We start from the raw sequence: 19,345 nt of genomic DNA on the forward strand, positions 1-19,345 counted from the left end.
CTACAGATGTTTCTCTGTGGCCCGACACGATCTTGACTAACGTCAACGACGTCAATTTTTTCTCAACTTTCGTAAGAGACGTAAGAAACGTATGAAACGCAAGAATCGTTGCAAAATTCAACTTCTTACGTCGATAGGAAACCAGCCTTTAGTTGACAAACACAACGTACATGACGTCGCGAGTTTGGAATCCACTGGTGACGTGATCTTGTGAATATCTCATGAATATTAATGAGCTTCCCTAAGCTGCTGAAAAACAGACTTTCCATGAATTTACCCTAAAATGTATATGAAATTTAATTTTTTTAATTTCTCGTTAATACTTCTTCATTCTGACATGTCTATATTGTTATAATATTTTTTATTTAATAAATAAACGATATTTAAAACCAATTTTAAACCCAGAATCCCCCTTTAAATATTTTAACAAATGCTAAAAAAGTATAAAGAATGGTAGAGTGTTGTGATTGTGTGTAGTAGTAATACTGGGATACAGAAGATTTTGAACCAATAATAGGTAAGTCTTTTGGTTGCTTTGAATACGCGTTTCCTGGTGAACCTTATACACATTTCACATATTAAATAAATGATGTCACATCTGATGGCCCATTATTACACAATGTTTCCGTCAGTGTACAGCTTCGTCTGTTTTATGGCTTTTCTGCATATATCGACATCAAAAATCATTCAGTCATGCTACAATACGTTCGAATTAGGTAAGTCAAGTTTATTTTCATACATCTTTAAAATCTAATATATAGGCTACTAAGTAGGCCTATAAACAATTTAGTAAAATACTGAAATTGGAATTTTGAGAAAAACCGTAAGCTTTTTTTAAACGTATTGTATTTTATTTTATTGTAAGACTAGATGATTTATCAATTTACGATCATGGGAAAATGTAGAGATACCAAAGAGAAATGCACGGTTGTACATTACAATTCTCATTTAGAAAAGGTATGACTTTCTAGTCAAAACAATATAATAATAATACGATTTACCTCTGCAGCAGACATTCCAATTTTTAGTATACATCCGAATAGGTCGACTACACCAAAAACTATAACTGTAATCTTAATCAAGACTAAAACAAATAAGGAATTTGGGCTAAAATTATGAACCGAATTCACTACACACCCAGCGTTGTTTCTAAATTTGATTGTAGTTATCTGCCAATTGAAATGACAGCATGTCTTTATAAGTATGACATTGTACTGTTGAAGAATAATTATAGCTTTTAAAATGTTTGTCAAAAATTGTCTAGTGTCAGAGTTCAAAACAACTAGACAAAGTACAACACATGGAAATGGTCCTGCTTCGTATGCTGTTGACGGTGGAATAAATGGACAGTACAGCAAACGTACATGTACGCACACTAGTAAGTGATAATGCGTTTTAATTAATTATCTATTTCTAGGATTGATGCATATTCTATAACAATACTTGTTAACGTAGTTTTACTAGCATCAAAAACATAAAACATTTCCAAATAGTTTTCTTATTCAAACGTTAAATAATTTAGTAGTTGTATTTGTTTTATAATGTAAACCTTGGCTAAATACTGTAAACATGACTGACATCCTATATATCCTATTCCGCCTGCATTATTGTTTTCCAATCCTTCTTAAGCAGAGATTATTTATGGTATACAGTTGGAAATTATAGGGGCGATATATAAGCATGAACTTCGATCAAATATTCCATAATAAATCTCATGAATTACTTATGTTTCTGCCTTAACCTGATAGGAGAAAAACATGACACTAACGGCCTCACCTGCAATAACATGTATTCAATGGGTTTAGCGTATGTTACAAACGATGAATTGGGTTTCCTATCCGAAACATAGTTCAATCGAACGTTTAATGATCAATGAAAAATGATAACCGAAAGTGAAACATTAAGAACAAATAATAAATGATAATAAATGAAAACTTATATAGCGCCGGTATCCTCCACCCATGTGGCGCTCATGGCGCTTTGTGCATTAACAACGTGCGAGAACATCAGCGAATAGCGACGTCTTTAGGTTGGTCTTGAAACTGTTTAGACTAGTTGAGCATTTAACTGTTGCTGGTAAGCTGTTCCATACACTTGCGGCCGCAACGTAAAAAGATCTCTGACCCCACTGATTTTTCGCTCTACGATCTTGAAGAAGGTTTTGTGACAATGATCGTAGGCCTCTGCGGGATGATTCGTAACGATCCACAAGGTCAGATAAATAAGCAGCGGAGCACTGTCATTTAGGATCTTGAATACAAACAACGCAAGTTTGTACTTAATACGTTGTTGAACAGGCAACCAATGCAAATCCATCAGGACAGGAGTTATGTGAGCGTTTGATTTTGTATAAGTTACAATTCTAGCTGCCATATTTTGCAAGCGCTGCAAACGTTGTATTTGAGATTTTGGTATGCCAAACAACAAGGCATTACCAATGTCAATTTTAGAAGTGACAAATGAGTGTACAATCAATTCAGCTGTTTTCTTGTTAAGATTACCGCGAATACGACCAAGGTTCCTAATCGATATGCATGCTGCTTTGGATACAGTTGTTATTTGTGCTTCCAATATTGAACAATATTGAACAATACTTCATGTTATCATTCTATGGCAAGGTGAACGTTTCTGTATATTTTTTGTTATGAATAGACAATTGATAGATTCTTAAACAGTATTTTTATTTTTTTTCCAATTGAAAGCCTTCATGAATAATCCATGGTGGTATGTTGATCTCGGAACGGAAAAAGTAATTTCAAAGATTGTTATATTTAACAGAGAAGATTGTTGTGGTAAGTAATAACAATATATTAAACTCAGTATCTATTTGCATGTACATTTAATTCTAGTCGTGACCGCGGTCGAAGGTGTTAAAGAGTCGCTATTTATCTCCATAGACTTACCATTAAAGTACAGTAGTCTAATTTAGGATGTATATTAAGCAGAATACGACATTAAGTCTCCTTTTAATGTATATGAATTGTTAAACCATAGTCTAATCAACCTATATTATCGATGGGCAGTTAGTTATTATACTTTTAAACTATTTTCGACTATGCTGACTCAGCCTGATTTTTTGGTATAAGTTCATTTCTCCAAAAATAAACTCCAGGTAACCTAAAATAAAAGTGTACGGTTTATTCTCGACATCGCCTCGATAGAAACAATTAAACGCAGTTGGTTATCTGAACATAAGTTAACTTTTTCAAGCCTATATTATTATACCTTAATGTTTTTAACATTTTATTTATGAATAATCTTCCATCAGATATTAAATAAGCATAAACGTGCTAATAAAGATTCATCTTGGTAATGTAAAAAAAAAAGAAAAAGAAGACACACTAAAAGAAAAGATAGCTGAAATTGAAAAATTCAAAGATGACTCAACAAGAATGTACCAAGCAGTAAAAAACCTAAAACTTAACGAAAATAAAAGACTTGTAGTAGAAACAGAGTTCGGTATAACAACAAACGAAGAAGAGCAGGTAGAAATAATTAGCAATTTCTTTGAAAACGTCTATCACAAATCACAAGAAAAACCTATAAACGAAAACATTAAACCTATTGAAATGAAGTCTCCCTTTACAGGTGATGAAGTTGCCAAAGCAGCGAAATGCTTAAAAAATAATAAAAGCCCAGGAAGTGACCAAGTATACTCTGAAATGGTAAAATATGCAATAGGGTTGGTGAAATCTGTCCATAATAGGTTACTTTTCTGTCCATAATAGGGGACTTTCTGTCCATAATAGGGACTAGAGGGCGCTGTTGTTTGTCCATAATAGGTAACTTTCATAATTGGCTGTCCAAAATAGGCGACTTTTTGTCCACAATAGGCGAGTTTATTGGAGTAGTGCGCCATTCATTGTGTTGTCCATAATAGGTGATTTTGTTGGCGTACTCGATCGTACGTACGTAGTTTATTTCGCGAGTAGAAGTAGTATTATTAGTTAATACTAATTTGCTTTCTCTTCAAACTTCGAGGCTACCTACTGTAGGCCTAGCTAGTAGGAGGCCTAATTAGTATAATTATTTAAGTCTCTCTAGCCGCTAGGGCCTAGGCTAGTCCTGTTTTAGAGTTAGGCTACCTCAGGCATAGATAGTACTACTACTAGCTTATAGGCCTAGCTGGAGTCCATTTGTTATTGTCCACTATTACTAATGAAATGTGAGCTTTTTTTTTCTAGGCCTACCTTACAGCAGGGGGTACCTCCCTGCTACAGTAGGAATAAAAATGACATGGGCTCATATTAGGTAGATAGGTTTCCTACTACAAACAACTAGGCCTATCCTCATTATCTGTTTTTTTATTATTTTAATATGAATATTTTACAGACTCATCTCGTAACTATACTGCCTAACTGCAGGTCAGGTCTGGCGGACTAGTCACTATACAGTCTTTTACTAATACCACTGCCACCACCGCCCACTACTATACTTTAAAGACTGAAATCAGCTACTACTAGCCTAGTCTACTAGACCTATTGGTAGTTTGTCTTCAAATCACAGACATCTAGATTGCTAGATTGACCTTTTTGTTTTTTTAAATTATTTTTTGAATGAATGAGTCTTATCCAGACAGTTCGGACAGTTAGTAGGTTGGCAGTATAGTAGAGCCAGAGCTATTGTTACTGTATGTTATTAATTATGTCATCTATTTAAATCTCAATTTTTCCCATATTTTTTGCATGTATCAAAGATTGTGTACAGTGTATCTTCTGATCAATGTTATAGTACAGTAGCATGGACATTTCTATTAACTAGGGTAAGTAACAGATAGGCCCAACCTACAATTGAAGAAAAATACTTTACATACAACCCACTAGGCCTACATCTTTTAGGACATTTTTCAATATGACCAAGATACTGTAAAATCCCAAGAAGAAGCCTATTTAGAAAAAGTATTTGTTTGCAAAAGTAATCTTCGGAAAAGAAGGATACAATTTAGTCAAACATTTTCAGAGAGACAAACTGAATTTTATCAGTACCGTAGTAGAAAAACTGACAATACATGAAAATTAATTTTTAACATTCTGATTTGAAATATTCTATTCATTTGAATTGCTAAGAAATTAAAAGTAGATATTTTTTTTTTATTTCCATTCATTATAAACATTACAATCACAGTACAAAGAATAGATAAATCCACTAACAAATTCATGCAGACAATATTTCAAAATTTAATTGAATGTTATATTATTAAAGCATTCATTCAATAAAGCATTTGTCTTTAAAACATTTAATATCAGTTTTCATATAGTGAGTATGGTAATAATTGACTCTAACAACTGGTATAAACTTAAATTTAGTAAAACAATCCTACATATCTTTTTTTTAAATGCAATAAAATATTTAAACATAACTGTTTCCCACCATACAACATGAAAATTTGTCTCAGCATTACTAAGATTGAAGTTTCTTGCATTATACAATACCTTTTTTTTATTATAGGCATACAGATGTTTGATATTCTGCTCATATACAGTATGCTGCTGAAATGAAAAAGTACATCACTTCAACATATTATTTTTGATCATAATCATCGATCAATAATTATAGTAATAAACATAATCATTATGGTGCATTTTATTTATCCTTGCTATTTTTTAAATTGTAGTTTAACCATGTTTTTACACTTTTAAAAATAATATAATTCAGTATTTTTTAAATGTGATTTAGATTTTGAATAAACTGTTCTGAATACAGAACAAAGGTGTTGATTGTACACAGCGTGTATGTAAACTTGATTTGTCGTATTTCTTATTAGTATTAAACATTAAAATTGATTCATTTAATTAAACAATATAATAAATGGATGAGATGTGCTGCTGTTGATCCACTTTAGACTGGGATGGTTTGTCATTGAGCTATGTGGATCCAGAATTTTGAAATAGGGGAGGACCTAAAATGACGAAATGAAGTGCTGAACTGTGATGTCTTTTTCAATATTAAATTGATTTTTATTATTACTGTTAACAAAACAAAATAAGTCCAAAGAAACAATACATTGAAACACCAATGCATTTATAAAAATAACAGTTTACATTTCATTATCTTAAAAAAATAAAACTTTATCAATATTATTATTAATATTAGAGTATTATGGGGTATTTTTTATTTTTGTAAAAGAACGTGTGGGTTCGTTTGGTGATTTATTTAAACTTGCAATAGTATGGTAAGTTGCGTAATGTCTGTCCATACTATCAAACCTAAAATGAAGTTCAAATTAAATTATTTGTTGCTGAATAAATTTCACATTTCATTATTATTAGTGGACAATAACAAATGGACTAGGCCTAGGCTAGTAGGCCTATATAGAGGTAGCCTAACTAACAGGACTAGCCTAGGCTAGAAAGACTTAAATATTTATACTAATTAGGCCTAGGTAGCCTCGAAGTCTGAACAGAAAGCAAATTAGTATTACTTCTACTCGCGAAATAAACTACGTACGTACGAGTACGCCAAAAAAATCACCTATTATGGACAACACAATGGATGGCGCACTACTCCAATAAACTCGCCTATTGTGGACAAAAAGTCACCTATTTTGGACAGCCAATTATGAAAGTCACCTATTATGGACAAACAACAGCGCCCTCTAGTCCCTATTATGGACAGAAAGTAACCTATTATGGACAGAAAAGTAACCTATTATGGACAGATTTCACCAACCCCGCTCAAAATATGCACCTATAGAAGTTTTTAACCACATAGCACAGGCCCGTATGCAGCATTTATAATGAGGGGGTGCGAGCGAAGCGAGCAACAATGGCTGGGGGCCAGGGGGCCGCCAAGGGCCCCCGGTCAGGGTCCAGGGGCCGAAGGCCCTGGAAAAATTTGCGTTATTTGACGTTCTAAAGACTGATGTAAGACTGTCTGTTGTGGCTTGGGCTAGTTGAACGATGGACACCAGAACTTAACGCTTTCATGATGAGGCCAACTCAGCAGGGGTGGCGCCAGGATCTTCCCGACGCGGGGGCTACATTCCCCGATGAGGGGGCTATGCGAGCGAAGCGAGCATCACTAGGCTGAGGGCCAGGGGCGCCAAGAGCCCCCGGTGGGGTCCAGGGGGGCAAAGCCCCCGGAAGCAACGCGTTCTAGCGTCATTTGAGGTCTTTTTAATCAGATTTAGGGTAGCCATTTTTTCCATTTTTTATAATGCATAAATAAAATACTGCGTGCAAAAAAACGATGCGCGATGACTGTTTCAATCCATATTTTTCAATTTAAAAAATAAAAGTTCAAAGAAAATTTAGAAAAATAGAGTTGGAGGTCCCGGAAATTGGACTTATTATACTTCAAAACATGAAAAAAAATATATAAGTCCCTATCATGGGTTGTGACTGAGCTAAGAAATGTTTGAAAAATAGAGATGCTAGGTCTCGGAAAATGTACTTCTTGTTCTTCGAAATATGACCAGCTTTATTGTTGGGGCTGAGCTAAGAAAATGTTTAAAACTAGAGCTGCAGGTCTTCAAAAAATTGCATTTTATACTTTGGTGGAAACATCAGGCCTAGAGGCTTAAAAAACGCAAGCGTAGACCTTTTTCAGTCGGGGAAAAAAGTTTATTCCTCCCAGGTGTATGCATGCGTACCATCTGGACTTCCGAGTGGTGAGAAATTCATGACATACAGGATATTGAAAATGTAATAACTATAGCTATAATGTTGGCTAAGCGAAAATGGCATGTTTTTTTGTTTAGTAATAGATGAAAAATTTATTTTAGGTGCCCCACGGTACAGAAGGTTACTTGTAAATTAAAAAATTGGTGAACAAACGAACAATTAACATAATTCGTTTTTGCTGTAGTGTAGCGTACGTCGACGCAGTACACGACGTAACCGTCGGTAAACTTCGCCTGGAAAATAACACATTACACATTTTGGTCCCTGGATGAAACTTGATATCACGCGTCTCGACCCAACGTTGAACGATTCGTACAAAGGGATACCGCCAGACAAGTGCGTACCTAGCTATTGTTTAGTAGTAAGTTAGATCGCTGGCAATAATGAATGCATATAAAGTGCATATTATCACTCTGACGTACTCTCACGGTCAATGAAACGTCGCGGTTTTCTAGGCGCTGAAGCTAGCTACGAAGTGAACGCGAACGCTTTTTACTGTATATTATATTCCCCGACAAAAAGTACACGTGTTCCCTTCGGTAACCGTCGGTAAACTTCGCCTGGAAAATAACTACATTACACATTTTGGTCCCTGGATGAAACTTGATATCACGCGTCTCGACCCAACGTTGAACGATTCGTACAAAAGGATACCGCCAGACAAGTGCGTACCTAGCTAATGTTTATTAGTAAGTTAGATCGCTGGCAATAATGAATGCATAAAAGTGCATATTAGCCCTCTGACATACTCTCACGGTCAATGGAACATCGTGGTTTTCTAGGCGCTGAAGCTATATGAAGTGAACGCGAACGTTTTTACTGTATATTATACCGCGTACCGCGTACATGAAGCGCTAAGCTATTGCTTGTCGTCACATGATCGACTGCGCATGTTTTACATCGAGTTTGTAGTCAGTTCAGATTCCGTAATTTAATTACCGGTATTTTTTCATTTTATATTAGCATATTTTTGTTTGTATACCATTGATAATGTAAATTTTGTATATATATAATGATATTGTCTTTAGTTAAACAAGACAAGAAAAAATACCAACCGAGGAAATAGTGGACCTTTTGGGACTTGGGGGGGTGCGTCTGCACCCAACGCACCCCCCCTGGATACGGGCCTGTAGCAAAAATATATACCAAACAGCTAAAACAGGAAACATACCTAAAGAAATCAACGAAGGCATATTGCATCCAATACCGAAACCAGGCAAGATAAAAGGTCCACCAAAAAACATCCGACCCATCATCCTACTGTCGGTTCTTAGGAAAATCAAAGAACTTATAACACAAGAATCTCCTGTTCGTCCGAAGCGCGTAACAATTTCGAAAGGCATTGTGGGATAGAATAGAGCTATGGGTGGCGCCATTATGAGCCATGGAGTAGGGCGCCCGCATCAAATTAGAAAGTCAAAATCATAGAGGGGTTCTGCTAATGCTCTAGGGGGTATAGAGTAATTGACTGAGGAGTAGGGCGCCCGCATCAAATTAGAAAGTCAAAATCATAGAGAGGATCTGCTAATACTCTAGGGGGTAGAGTAATTGACTTCCTAGTTTGGAGGGGGCGCTGCTCCATGCTGTGAAATGGCGTCGCCCAGTTTGACCTTTTAACCATTTACTTCCGATACTGTGTTTTGAATGCAAATTGAAGAACAGGAGATTCTTGTGTTATAAGTTCTTTGGGAAAATGCTAGCAATATGCTTACTAAATAGGATAAACGACAGATTAGATGAACATGTCCCTGTAACACAGGCCGCGTATCGCAGAGGACAATGCACCAAAGATTATATAGCGCCGCTACGCGGCGCAAGATAGGTAACTGTTGCCAAGCTCCTATCTTATAACACTACGCGCCCAGTAAATCCATGGACGCCATTCGGGCGGACAGGTTATTATTGTGATTTAAATGTAAATGGTTTAAATTTTGCGGTCCGCCTCGAAGTATCTGTTGTTAACCATCCTTATGATTGATTCATGGAAAAGGGAAGAAATTATGTAAACAAAGTAAAATAAAAGTTTCTTTGGGATCTGGACACTTTCCGATTAATTCTGTGTGTTTACATTTATATGTTTGGTTAGACAACTTCATTCTTTAACCGAAACATTGTGGATATTGCCTTGACGACGACTTTATTCCGGTTCAAACTTGTCCGCCGGAATGGCGTCCATGGATTACAAAGGTCTCACCCAGTTACCTATCTTGCGCCGCGTAGCGGCGCTATACAATCTTTGGAAGCACTACCGAACATGTACATACATGCAAAATGTTAGCAGAAAAGGCAATTGCGTCATCTAACTACGAAATAATATTACTACTACTTGACATGACCAGTGCATTTGACACGGTGCGGAGGAATACTCTATTCGACATACTGACACATATATTACAAGATGATGAACTACACATGTTGAAAGTTTTGATAAACAATGTAAAATTAAGCGTTCGAATTGGAAAACAGACAGGAAAATTGTTTACTACTACACTAGGAGTACCACAAGGTGACTGTATGTCTCCGATACTGTTCACACTATACCTAGCAAAGGCACTCGAATCAGCAAACACAACACCACTACCCCTACAACAGCTTAATATCCAGATGCAGTATGCAGATGACATTTCATTTATTAGCGACTCAAAAGAACACATAACTAAAATAAAGAAAAATGTAACAGAGAAATTAGCAGAATTCAATCTAAAGATAAACGAAAGTAAAACAGAAGAATACCTAATAGGAAGAAACACCGATAGTAAATGGGAAGAATGCAAATACCTCGGTAGTAACTTGGACACAGAAAAAGACATTAAAAGAAGAAAATCACTAGCAGCTATGGCATATAACAAGCTGAAGTCGTCGCTAGAACACAAAACGATGTCTATAGACGTGAAATCCCGTTTGTTTGACGCATACATAGCAAGTATTTTCTTATATAACAGTGAACTCTGGGTACTAAACCAAAAATTACAAGAGAGTATAGATATATATCACAGGAAAATGTTGCGAAAGATGATAGATATTAAAGTAACAGATAGAGTGTGTAACACGAAAATATACGAGATAACAAAACAAGAAGAATGGAGTAAAAGAATTAAACGAAGGAGACTAAAATGGTATGGACAAATAATTAGATTACCGGATGATACCCCAATCAAACAAACAATGAAGGAAACTAACAGGAAAGTAAAACGACCCGTAGGAAGACCAAGAAATAACTGGATGAATCAAATAAAGAAAGACTTACAAGGACTAGTAGACACTAACACAATAACAAACCATCCTGCCATAAACAGAAAAAAATGGAAACAAATTGTGGAAAGCTGTGAATTGTTAATGTTATTGTAACTGTTAATTGTTAGTACAAACACCATTGGAAATAAGCTGTGTCAGCTTTACGGATGTTGTTTCGAGTACCGAAACAAACAAACTGAGTATATCATGTATTTGCATTTTGTGTTTTTTTTTGCGCCTAACGCATGTTAATGTTAATTACTGGTTATTAACAGTGAGTTGTTTGTTTTAAGCTGAGAGGTTAGCAGGAGCAGAGGTTTGTGTTGGAAATAACAAGGCTCCACCGTTTTCGGGTAATGCACAATGTGCATTGACTATATCACGAATGGATGCAATCGCAATAAACCCTATAGAGATGTCATGCAACCCACCTATTTCTGGGCGGTATGTTACTGCATATAAACAGCTTCGAGGATATCTTACATTTATGTGAAGTAAAGGTTTACACAGGTGAGTACATATTAAACTTAGTAATAAATCCTTTACAGTTATTGCTCACCATCTATGGAATTTCTAAAAAATCATTAAAAACAATTGTAGACCTATGCGTACAAAACACACCTTTAGGGCCATTTGTGGAGGAAAAAAACTAAAATTAATACCTATTTATAGTATAGTATTTATCAATACTTTAAAGAGCTTAATTTTAAATTAATACTGTTATATCTCTTTTCGCTATTCATCGTGTCCGATAACGGGCTTAGGATCAAAATACGTATTATATGTGTATTTGTATGTTCTTCAGATAATAAGGAACCAGATCTAGTGTGTCCTGAACCTATCATAGTTAACAACAGCACCGACCAGTACGAATATCCAGTCACCTGGAAGAACCCCATAGTAACAGACAATTTGCTTAACGATATATCAGCAACTTGCACACCTGCATCGGGATCCATCTTTGACGTTGGTTCAACAATTGTCACCTGTTCTGCGACAGATGGTACTGGAAATGTAGGAAGTTGTTCATTCGTTGTCCATGTCATGGATCAGACATATCTTTCTTGTAAGCACTGACTGGCATAACTTTTAACAGTACGTTAAACACTTATGTTGATGACTGATATTAATTGTAAGCAATAGCAAGAGAAAAGTAGACATTCATAACAATTCAATTCTACTGATTACTAGGCCTATCATCATTTTTATTGCATCATGGTTTTCCTTATTATTGGCATTATGAAATACATTTAGTTAGATAAACCTTTTTTAAAATTAAATTAAATTCACATATACAAATTATTATATCCAACCCTTAATACTCAATATTTAAATTTATTTTAAAACGTAGGTTTTTCTGATGAGGGCCATAAATTTATTAGCGCTAGTGGTCAAGTAGCAATTCTCGTAGTCCTATGTATATTCGTTGCTAATTTGGTATTAGCTTTAATTGTGGTTGTCAGGTACAGTAATATTCTGTTATTTTCATTATTTTCAATTTTGATTAAAGCTTTTGAATTGGCGAAAGTTCAGAGAGGATGTATCTGGTGGGTAAAAATCTATGATAATATCATAATGGCTCTGTAGTCTAGTGGTATGATACTCGCCATGTAAGCGAGAGGTTCGAATCCCGCCAGAGACATTTTTTCATACAACTAAAAAATAAAGAACTTTCGCCAATGCTCGACAAGATTATGAGATCATGTTCCGAATTATGAGCACTGTTTCTATAATTTACAGTATGATTTTTATATAATTTTCACAGTGATACGCAACACATTGATTTATATATATATTTGTAAATATACCGTATGTATGTATGTTTTATAATAATACAAAAAGGCGGATCATTTGGCTGCCCTATTCTCTTTATTTTTTAAGGTTTAAAAAGGCGTCTAAGAATCATTTGTAAAAAGTAAAAAAAAAAATCCTATACTCTCTCTCCCTTTCAGAACAATGGAATATTAAACAATGTTATTAGATTGCATGCTATTATTCCTAAAACAATATAATTACTATTATTAATTACTTACAGCAAGTATAATTCCATAAGTTGTTATTTTTCTTTTCATATGACTGTTACTAATTGGATGATTTTGAACAAATTATGCTAGTTTATTGAAATTTGTTTTGTTCTTTTTATGTGGGTTTATGCAAATTCTCCAATATTTAACATTGTATAAATGTAACAAATAAATAAGAATTAAGCAACAATTTGTTAGCTCAACTTTTTAATACAAATTTATAACTGATGTGTTATTTAGGTACTATAAATGGAAATGGAAATATAAGTAGGACACATTTACAGTCAGCAAGAAGAAAGAAGATGATGCAATATACTGTTCTGTATTGCAACCATAACCTACTCATTTACTAAGAAAAAAAAAACCCCATGAGATGGTTGGAAATTACTGTTCACATTTAATTGCTGTGTTTTGATTCTTTTTAAATTTAAACCTAATTCACTAACTGAAAATTTATAATAAGTATTGAGTGGCATATTTAGCAATTTTCATTAAAATTTCAGAATTAAAGTTTTTCCTAATTAATATAATTATCCGGTAACATTATAACGGTTGAATTAGTGAATCTATGTATTATTTGCTATTGTCTTGCTATGCCATTATTATTGCATTATTTCAAAATCAAACAACTGATAAATCTGGAATGGCACATGCCATACATCTTTATTTATATAAAAGTTAGGCATAATTAGTAAAATGTCATTACCAACATAATGTTATTAACCCAAAGAATCTAGAATCATTGTACAGTGTTACTGTGCTTGTGTTGATATTGTATCTAATACTCCCAACAACAACAACAAATGTTTTTTACGCGTTTCAAGTGAGTATATAGTCAACTTAACATGTAAATACTGCTAAACTAATAAATAGTGTAATTTATTATACTGTTAAATACATTGTGAATACACAAACATAATCAAAGAATGGATGTCAACGACTTCCGATGATGATTCTATTTAACATCAAAGTTGGAAAAAACTAATATTAACAACCACTTCCTGTAAATCCGAAGACGGATTTGCAGCAAATTATTGTTATTATATTAATATCTTTCAGATACATTGTGTAGTTTATATTCAAATAGCAGAAGCAAGATAGAAATAAAGTGTTTATAAGCAACTTAGACCTCTGTTCTGTACTCTTACTTGTGGTACCTGTATTCTTAATAAGCTCTCCGTCCTGGTTAGGCCCTATATATGTATTTGGTAATAAGATTCAAGAAGATTCAAGATTTAAGAAATTGTATTGCTCCGTTTAAAATGGAAATTCATTTTGCTTGGGTGGCATAATTAAGAAAATAATAGACAATAAAAATACAAGAAAAATACATCAAATTGCATAAACACTTAGGCCAATGTTAACATACTATTAGAACTATTAAAAATCATTAAATTTTAAAATAAATCTTACAGTATAAAGTTATCGTCGAACACATATGAATGCTATTTACAACAAATGAATTCCTAGTTCTATTTAGATTGGCTGTTGGTGGTCGTAGTCTAATCTATTAAACTTGTAACAGTTGGATGGGGTCTTTCTTAAGATACACTTCTCGTAAATTAGTGATTAGATTAGTTAGATCTGCTTTAATGATACGTTGCGCAATTTTACGTGGTCTCTCTATATTTTTCTTATCTTTTTCATTATAATATGATATACCTCCATGAGGACGTACTGCCAACAGAGATGCGGAGGTATCAAGAGACGATGTGGCATAACAGTAAAAATAATTATGCAACGTTTTCAGAAAGTTAAGCTCATCATTAAATAGCCATGTTTCTTGCAAACAAATAGCATCAAGTCAAGAATCTCCTTCTGTCTAGACTTTAAGTTCTTACAGTTATACGAAACTACTCGGGCATCACAAGTTTGGTGTACAGCCATGACTAGTCAGTATAGTTAAATCAGGAGTATATTGCTTATCTTTCAAACCTATTCTAGGCTCATAATATTTACGAATGATGGCATTAGCATGCTAGATCGACGGATCAAGTATATTATCTCTCTATATTTAGCATCGCAGCTCACAATGAAAGAAACATATTCGACACTTTAACAGCCAAAGCACTCACTTGCAGTGACTGCTCAACGGACCTATTTCCAAGGTATAGACAAAAAGGACCTGTTTTATTAGTTCCACGTTGCGACATTCTGCGGTTGTAGCGTGGTATAATTATAATGTCCAAACAACTAGATAAAAGGCATCCTTATCGTCGTTTCTTTCAACATAAAATCCATTGAATACGCAATGTCATTAATAAAAAACTTTTGCAAGGCCTAATGTTTATGTGTGCTAAGACTTTCAGGAACGGAAATAATATAAAGAACAAATAGTCTTTAAAAAGAAACTATTTCTTGATACACATTTTTATTAAATATCGGACAACTTTCTTCTGAACAATCTTCAGACATTTAACGCCTATTAAAATAACCACTTAGCCAAAATTAAGCATTTAGTAAAAAACAGCATTGACCAGTACGAAGTTCCAATAACCTGTAGTGACTCCACAGTACACCTGCACCGGGATGCATTGCCACTGGGATGCATTCTTTTTTCCCTATTAGGTTAAGGCAGAAACTATAGAGGGTGTGAATCAACACATAAATATTCATGATGTGACGGCAAACCCTGGAAATAGTTTTCAAACGGTAACCGAAAATGATCTCTCGTCGCGTTGCTAGGAAAGCTGCTGCAAAAACATTCACCAACCGTGTAGCCGCACCTACGTACGTATAGTATTAAACATTGTAATGTAGTGCAAATGAATTTGATTAAGAACTAATTGGCACTAAAATAACTGATAAAATACTTTTATTGCAACTTTAGGGTTGAATTATACAAAATGACATACATGTTTAATATTAGTCTGAACGTTGTACTTTCAGACATAATGAATTATTCCCTATAATATACATGGGAATATCTTTGGCACTGCTAATGCAAAAACAAAATAATTAAGAATAAAAACATTATAATAATAATATATGTTGCTTATGTTTATGAAATATTTATTTTTTTGACATCCAACAATGTACATTATTAAATGAATTAATTAAAACTCACACATAATCTTAGAATCAATTGTGATTATACAGGTTTAATTATATCATAGCTAGGCCTACATATTAACGGATTCTGCCAAAAAAAAGGAAAGACAATTAATTCATCAACGCGACAACATCATACCTCCATGTTCAGGCTATTTAGGCCTAATAGCTAGCGTACGATGTTCGTACGCTACGGCTCTTTACCAGCTATGTAGCAGGTCTAGTGTCTTTAACAACAACATTGTATGACGTCATGAGCTCAGGCATGCATCATGAATATTGATGATATACGTACGCCCTCTATAGCTTCTGCCTTAACCTAATAGGAAAACAATAATGCCACCTGGATCAATCTTTGATGTTGGTTCAACTATTGTCACGTGTTCTGCAACCGCTAGAAATGTAGGAAGTTGTTCGTTTGTTGTCCATGTCATAGGTCAGAGAATTGATTCAGGAAGATTTTGTTAACAGATGTAAACGTTGTGTTATGTATAAACACGAGTTTACTGAATAATCATATTCATACCTATACATACTTCGTAGGGCCTACATTAAATGAAAGTCACACTTTTCCTGTTGAACATTCTTACAAAATGTTTTCGTCAGTATATACCATTGTCTGTTTTATGACTTTTCTGCATATGTCGCAATCCAGAATCATTTCATCATGCTATGATACGTTCGAATTAGGTAAGTTATCCTATATCTATTTTCTCAATCATCTAATTTTATGTACAAATTTAAATAAACAATCGGGAATCAAAATCCAAATTGCGTAACCAATTAACACAGTTTAGTAATAATACTTATATTGGACGGTTAAGTTAGGTAACGTTATCCTTAAATGTATTGTATTAGGCTGCTAAATTCATTTATTTCCATCATCATCTAAAGTAAAACAAAAACAAAACCCAAAACAAAGGAGAAATGAAGTGTTGTAATAAGTATCAACTAATGGTTTAGAATGAATGGTTTAGTGACTTATAGGCCGACACATTGTATTACACGATTTTAGTCTCCTGTAAAGTATATACATTCTTCTTAAATATTAACAGCGCGATACATAATTTCCAAACTATAACTTTATTGTTCCGAAATTTAACAACGTAAATAGGTAATTTGGAATGGAAAGAGTGGCAGAATTTCAAAACTTGGATGACAAATGGATTGTCTGTCGTTGGGACGACAGTTAAAATACGCTGCATTTTCAAAATGTTTACCTTTTAACACAATGCTCATTATGAAAATGTACCATTGATGAATATATAATAACTTTTAAAACGTTGATCAAAATTGTTTAGTGTCAGAGTTCAAAGAAGCAAGACAAATTTCAAGATATAATGTAGATGCTTTTTCTTCACACGCGGCTGACGGTGGAATAGATGGAACGTACAAGAAACGTTCATGCACGCACACACGTAAGTGATAAATTGCAAAATGTTTTAACGAATTATCTATTTTGTAGGATTTTATACATATTCATATAACATAACAATACGTGTAGTAACGTATTTTTAAGAGCATCGACGGCATGTAAACCATTTCAAAATAAATAGTTTCTAATTCAAACTTTCTTTTCGATCGATCGCAAAGACTTCAGCGCAACGCAGAATATAGGAATTGACCAATGACATTCGACTGCTCGAATAATCCGTCAAATCCGTGATGGTATTTTTGTCGTATTTTATGTAATGTAGGCCTAATTGATATTTCTTTCATTAAAGTTTTAGAGGATAGTACGTGGTGGTATGTTGATCTCGGAACAGAAACAGTAATTTCAAAAATTGTTATATTTAACAGAGACGATTGTTGTGGTAAGAAGATTAAATATCATATTTGAGTGATTTTTTACTCGGTATTATTCTGAATTCTATTATATTACGTATACTCTAATTTCTATTGCATGCGTGTAAGGTACACTTTCGTTGAAGAGTTTGTATCTATCCAATTGGACTTCTTGTACCAGTGGTCTAATGGTGGATTCCGAGTTCAAATTTCTTCTCACTCTCTCTCTCTCCCTCTCTTTCCCCCATATTTCCTCACTTTAGCGTTTAAATTATAAAAACTTTAGTTTATTTATAGGCTTATAATATATATATATATATTATATATAAATCAAAGAGCTGCATAGGCAGGATATAGAAAAAAATCAAGATCAAATAAGTTAAAACTGCCTCAATATAGATTTATTTTAACGACATGTTTCGGGCATAGCCCATCATCAGGTGAAAAGAATTGTAACAAAGGATAACATATATAAGTCACAAAATTACATAATAAAACAAATCAGCCAATCAAAGATGTTAACAAACAAAAGGCATAGTTATAAAGGCACACCTCCAAAAGCTATGGTGTACGAAGCAGGAATGGTTGCTTATAAAGCAGGAAATTTAAAACAAAGACAAAAGCTTCAAGTGTAAATAATTGTTAATATGTGAATGTCTCTGGCAAAATTAATGTTTAAAGGATCTAAATTGTACATTTATGCCGGTAGGGGCAAGAGTGCCAAGCTTTACAATTATTCTTTCTTCTATAATTCTATGAGATGTCTCAGAACCATTACATACTTTAACACCAGAAATTGTAATATCCGAAAGGGAATGCTCATTATTACAAAAATGGGTGGCTACAGGTAATCCGGGAGTCTTTAGTTTAATAGACCTTAAATGTTCTACAAACCTATCACCTAACCTGCGTTTAGTTTCACCAATATAAAGCATATTACATTTAGTACACGAAATACAATAAACTAGATTTCTAGTGGTGCACGTAATACGATCTGTGATAACATAATTACCAGAAGGTCCTACTATTTGGTTTGAACATGAAACGTAATTACATGTCGAACATCTATTTCTATTACATTTGAATATTCCAGTTGATTCATTACCTTTGTTTTGTAATTTAGATTTAACTAAAGTGTCTTTAATGCTTTGATCACGTCTGTAAGCTATCATGGGTGGTTCTTGAAAAATATCTTTTGTAGCGGATTTATCTTCAGTCAAAATTGAAAAGTTATCGCGGACAATGTTAATAACCTTCTTATTCATAGGATGATACGTGAGGACTAGAGGTATGCGGTCACAAGCATTTGTATTACGTGTAGGTTGCAATGTGTCCTCGTGCGTTAACTGGCAAACTTTTCTTAGAGATTTCACAGTAATGTCAGATGGATATTCGCGTGCATTGAAAAAATCGATCATCTCAGATGCTTTGATGTTAAAGTCATCATCATCGCTACATAAACGTCGAAGTTGCGAATACGGTATAGCATTCTTACAAGCTGGAGGATGCGAAGAGTTGTAATTTAGATAAGTGTGCGCGTCAGTATCTTTGTAGTGGACGGATGTAGAAAGACCAGGTTTATCAATAGATAAACTAATATCAAGGAAAGGCACACACTTGTCAGAAATT

General features: G+C 34.1%; 1 protein-coding gene across 2 annotated transcripts; it reads left to right on the top strand.

Annotated features, from left to right (window-relative positions):
- Positions 1 to 632: 632 nt before the first annotated feature.
- LOC140052731 (fucolectin-5-like) lies at positions 633 to 13,284 on the top strand. Of its 2 annotated transcripts, XM_072098427.1 has the most exons (7): positions 633 to 716; positions 1,265 to 1,378; positions 2,703 to 2,792; positions 11,150 to 11,366; positions 11,662 to 11,922; positions 12,208 to 12,319; positions 13,121 to 13,284. In XM_072098427.1, the coding sequence occupies exons 1-4, from the start codon at positions 653 to 655 to the stop codon at positions 11,347 to 11,349; spliced, it is 468 nt and encodes a 155-aa protein (XP_071954528.1). In that variant the 5' UTR covers positions 633 to 652; the 3' UTR covers positions 11,350 to 11,366; positions 11,662 to 11,922; positions 12,208 to 12,319; positions 13,121 to 13,284. The 2 variants fall into 2 exon arrangements, with proteins under 2 accessions (XP_071954528.1, XP_071954530.1); XM_072098429.1 differs by lacking the exons at positions 11,150 to 11,366; positions 11,662 to 11,922; positions 12,208 to 12,319; positions 13,121 to 13,284 and adding an exon at positions 3,269 to 3,336.
- The last annotated feature ends 6,061 nt before the right edge of the window (positions 13,285 to 19,345 follow it).

Source organism: Antedon mediterranea, chromosome 6 (genome assembly GCF_964355755.1).
Source record: "Antedon mediterranea chromosome 6, ecAntMedi1.1, whole genome shotgun sequence".
Taxonomy (NCBI): domain Eukaryota; kingdom Metazoa; phylum Echinodermata; class Crinoidea; order Comatulida; family Antedonidae; genus Antedon; species Antedon mediterranea.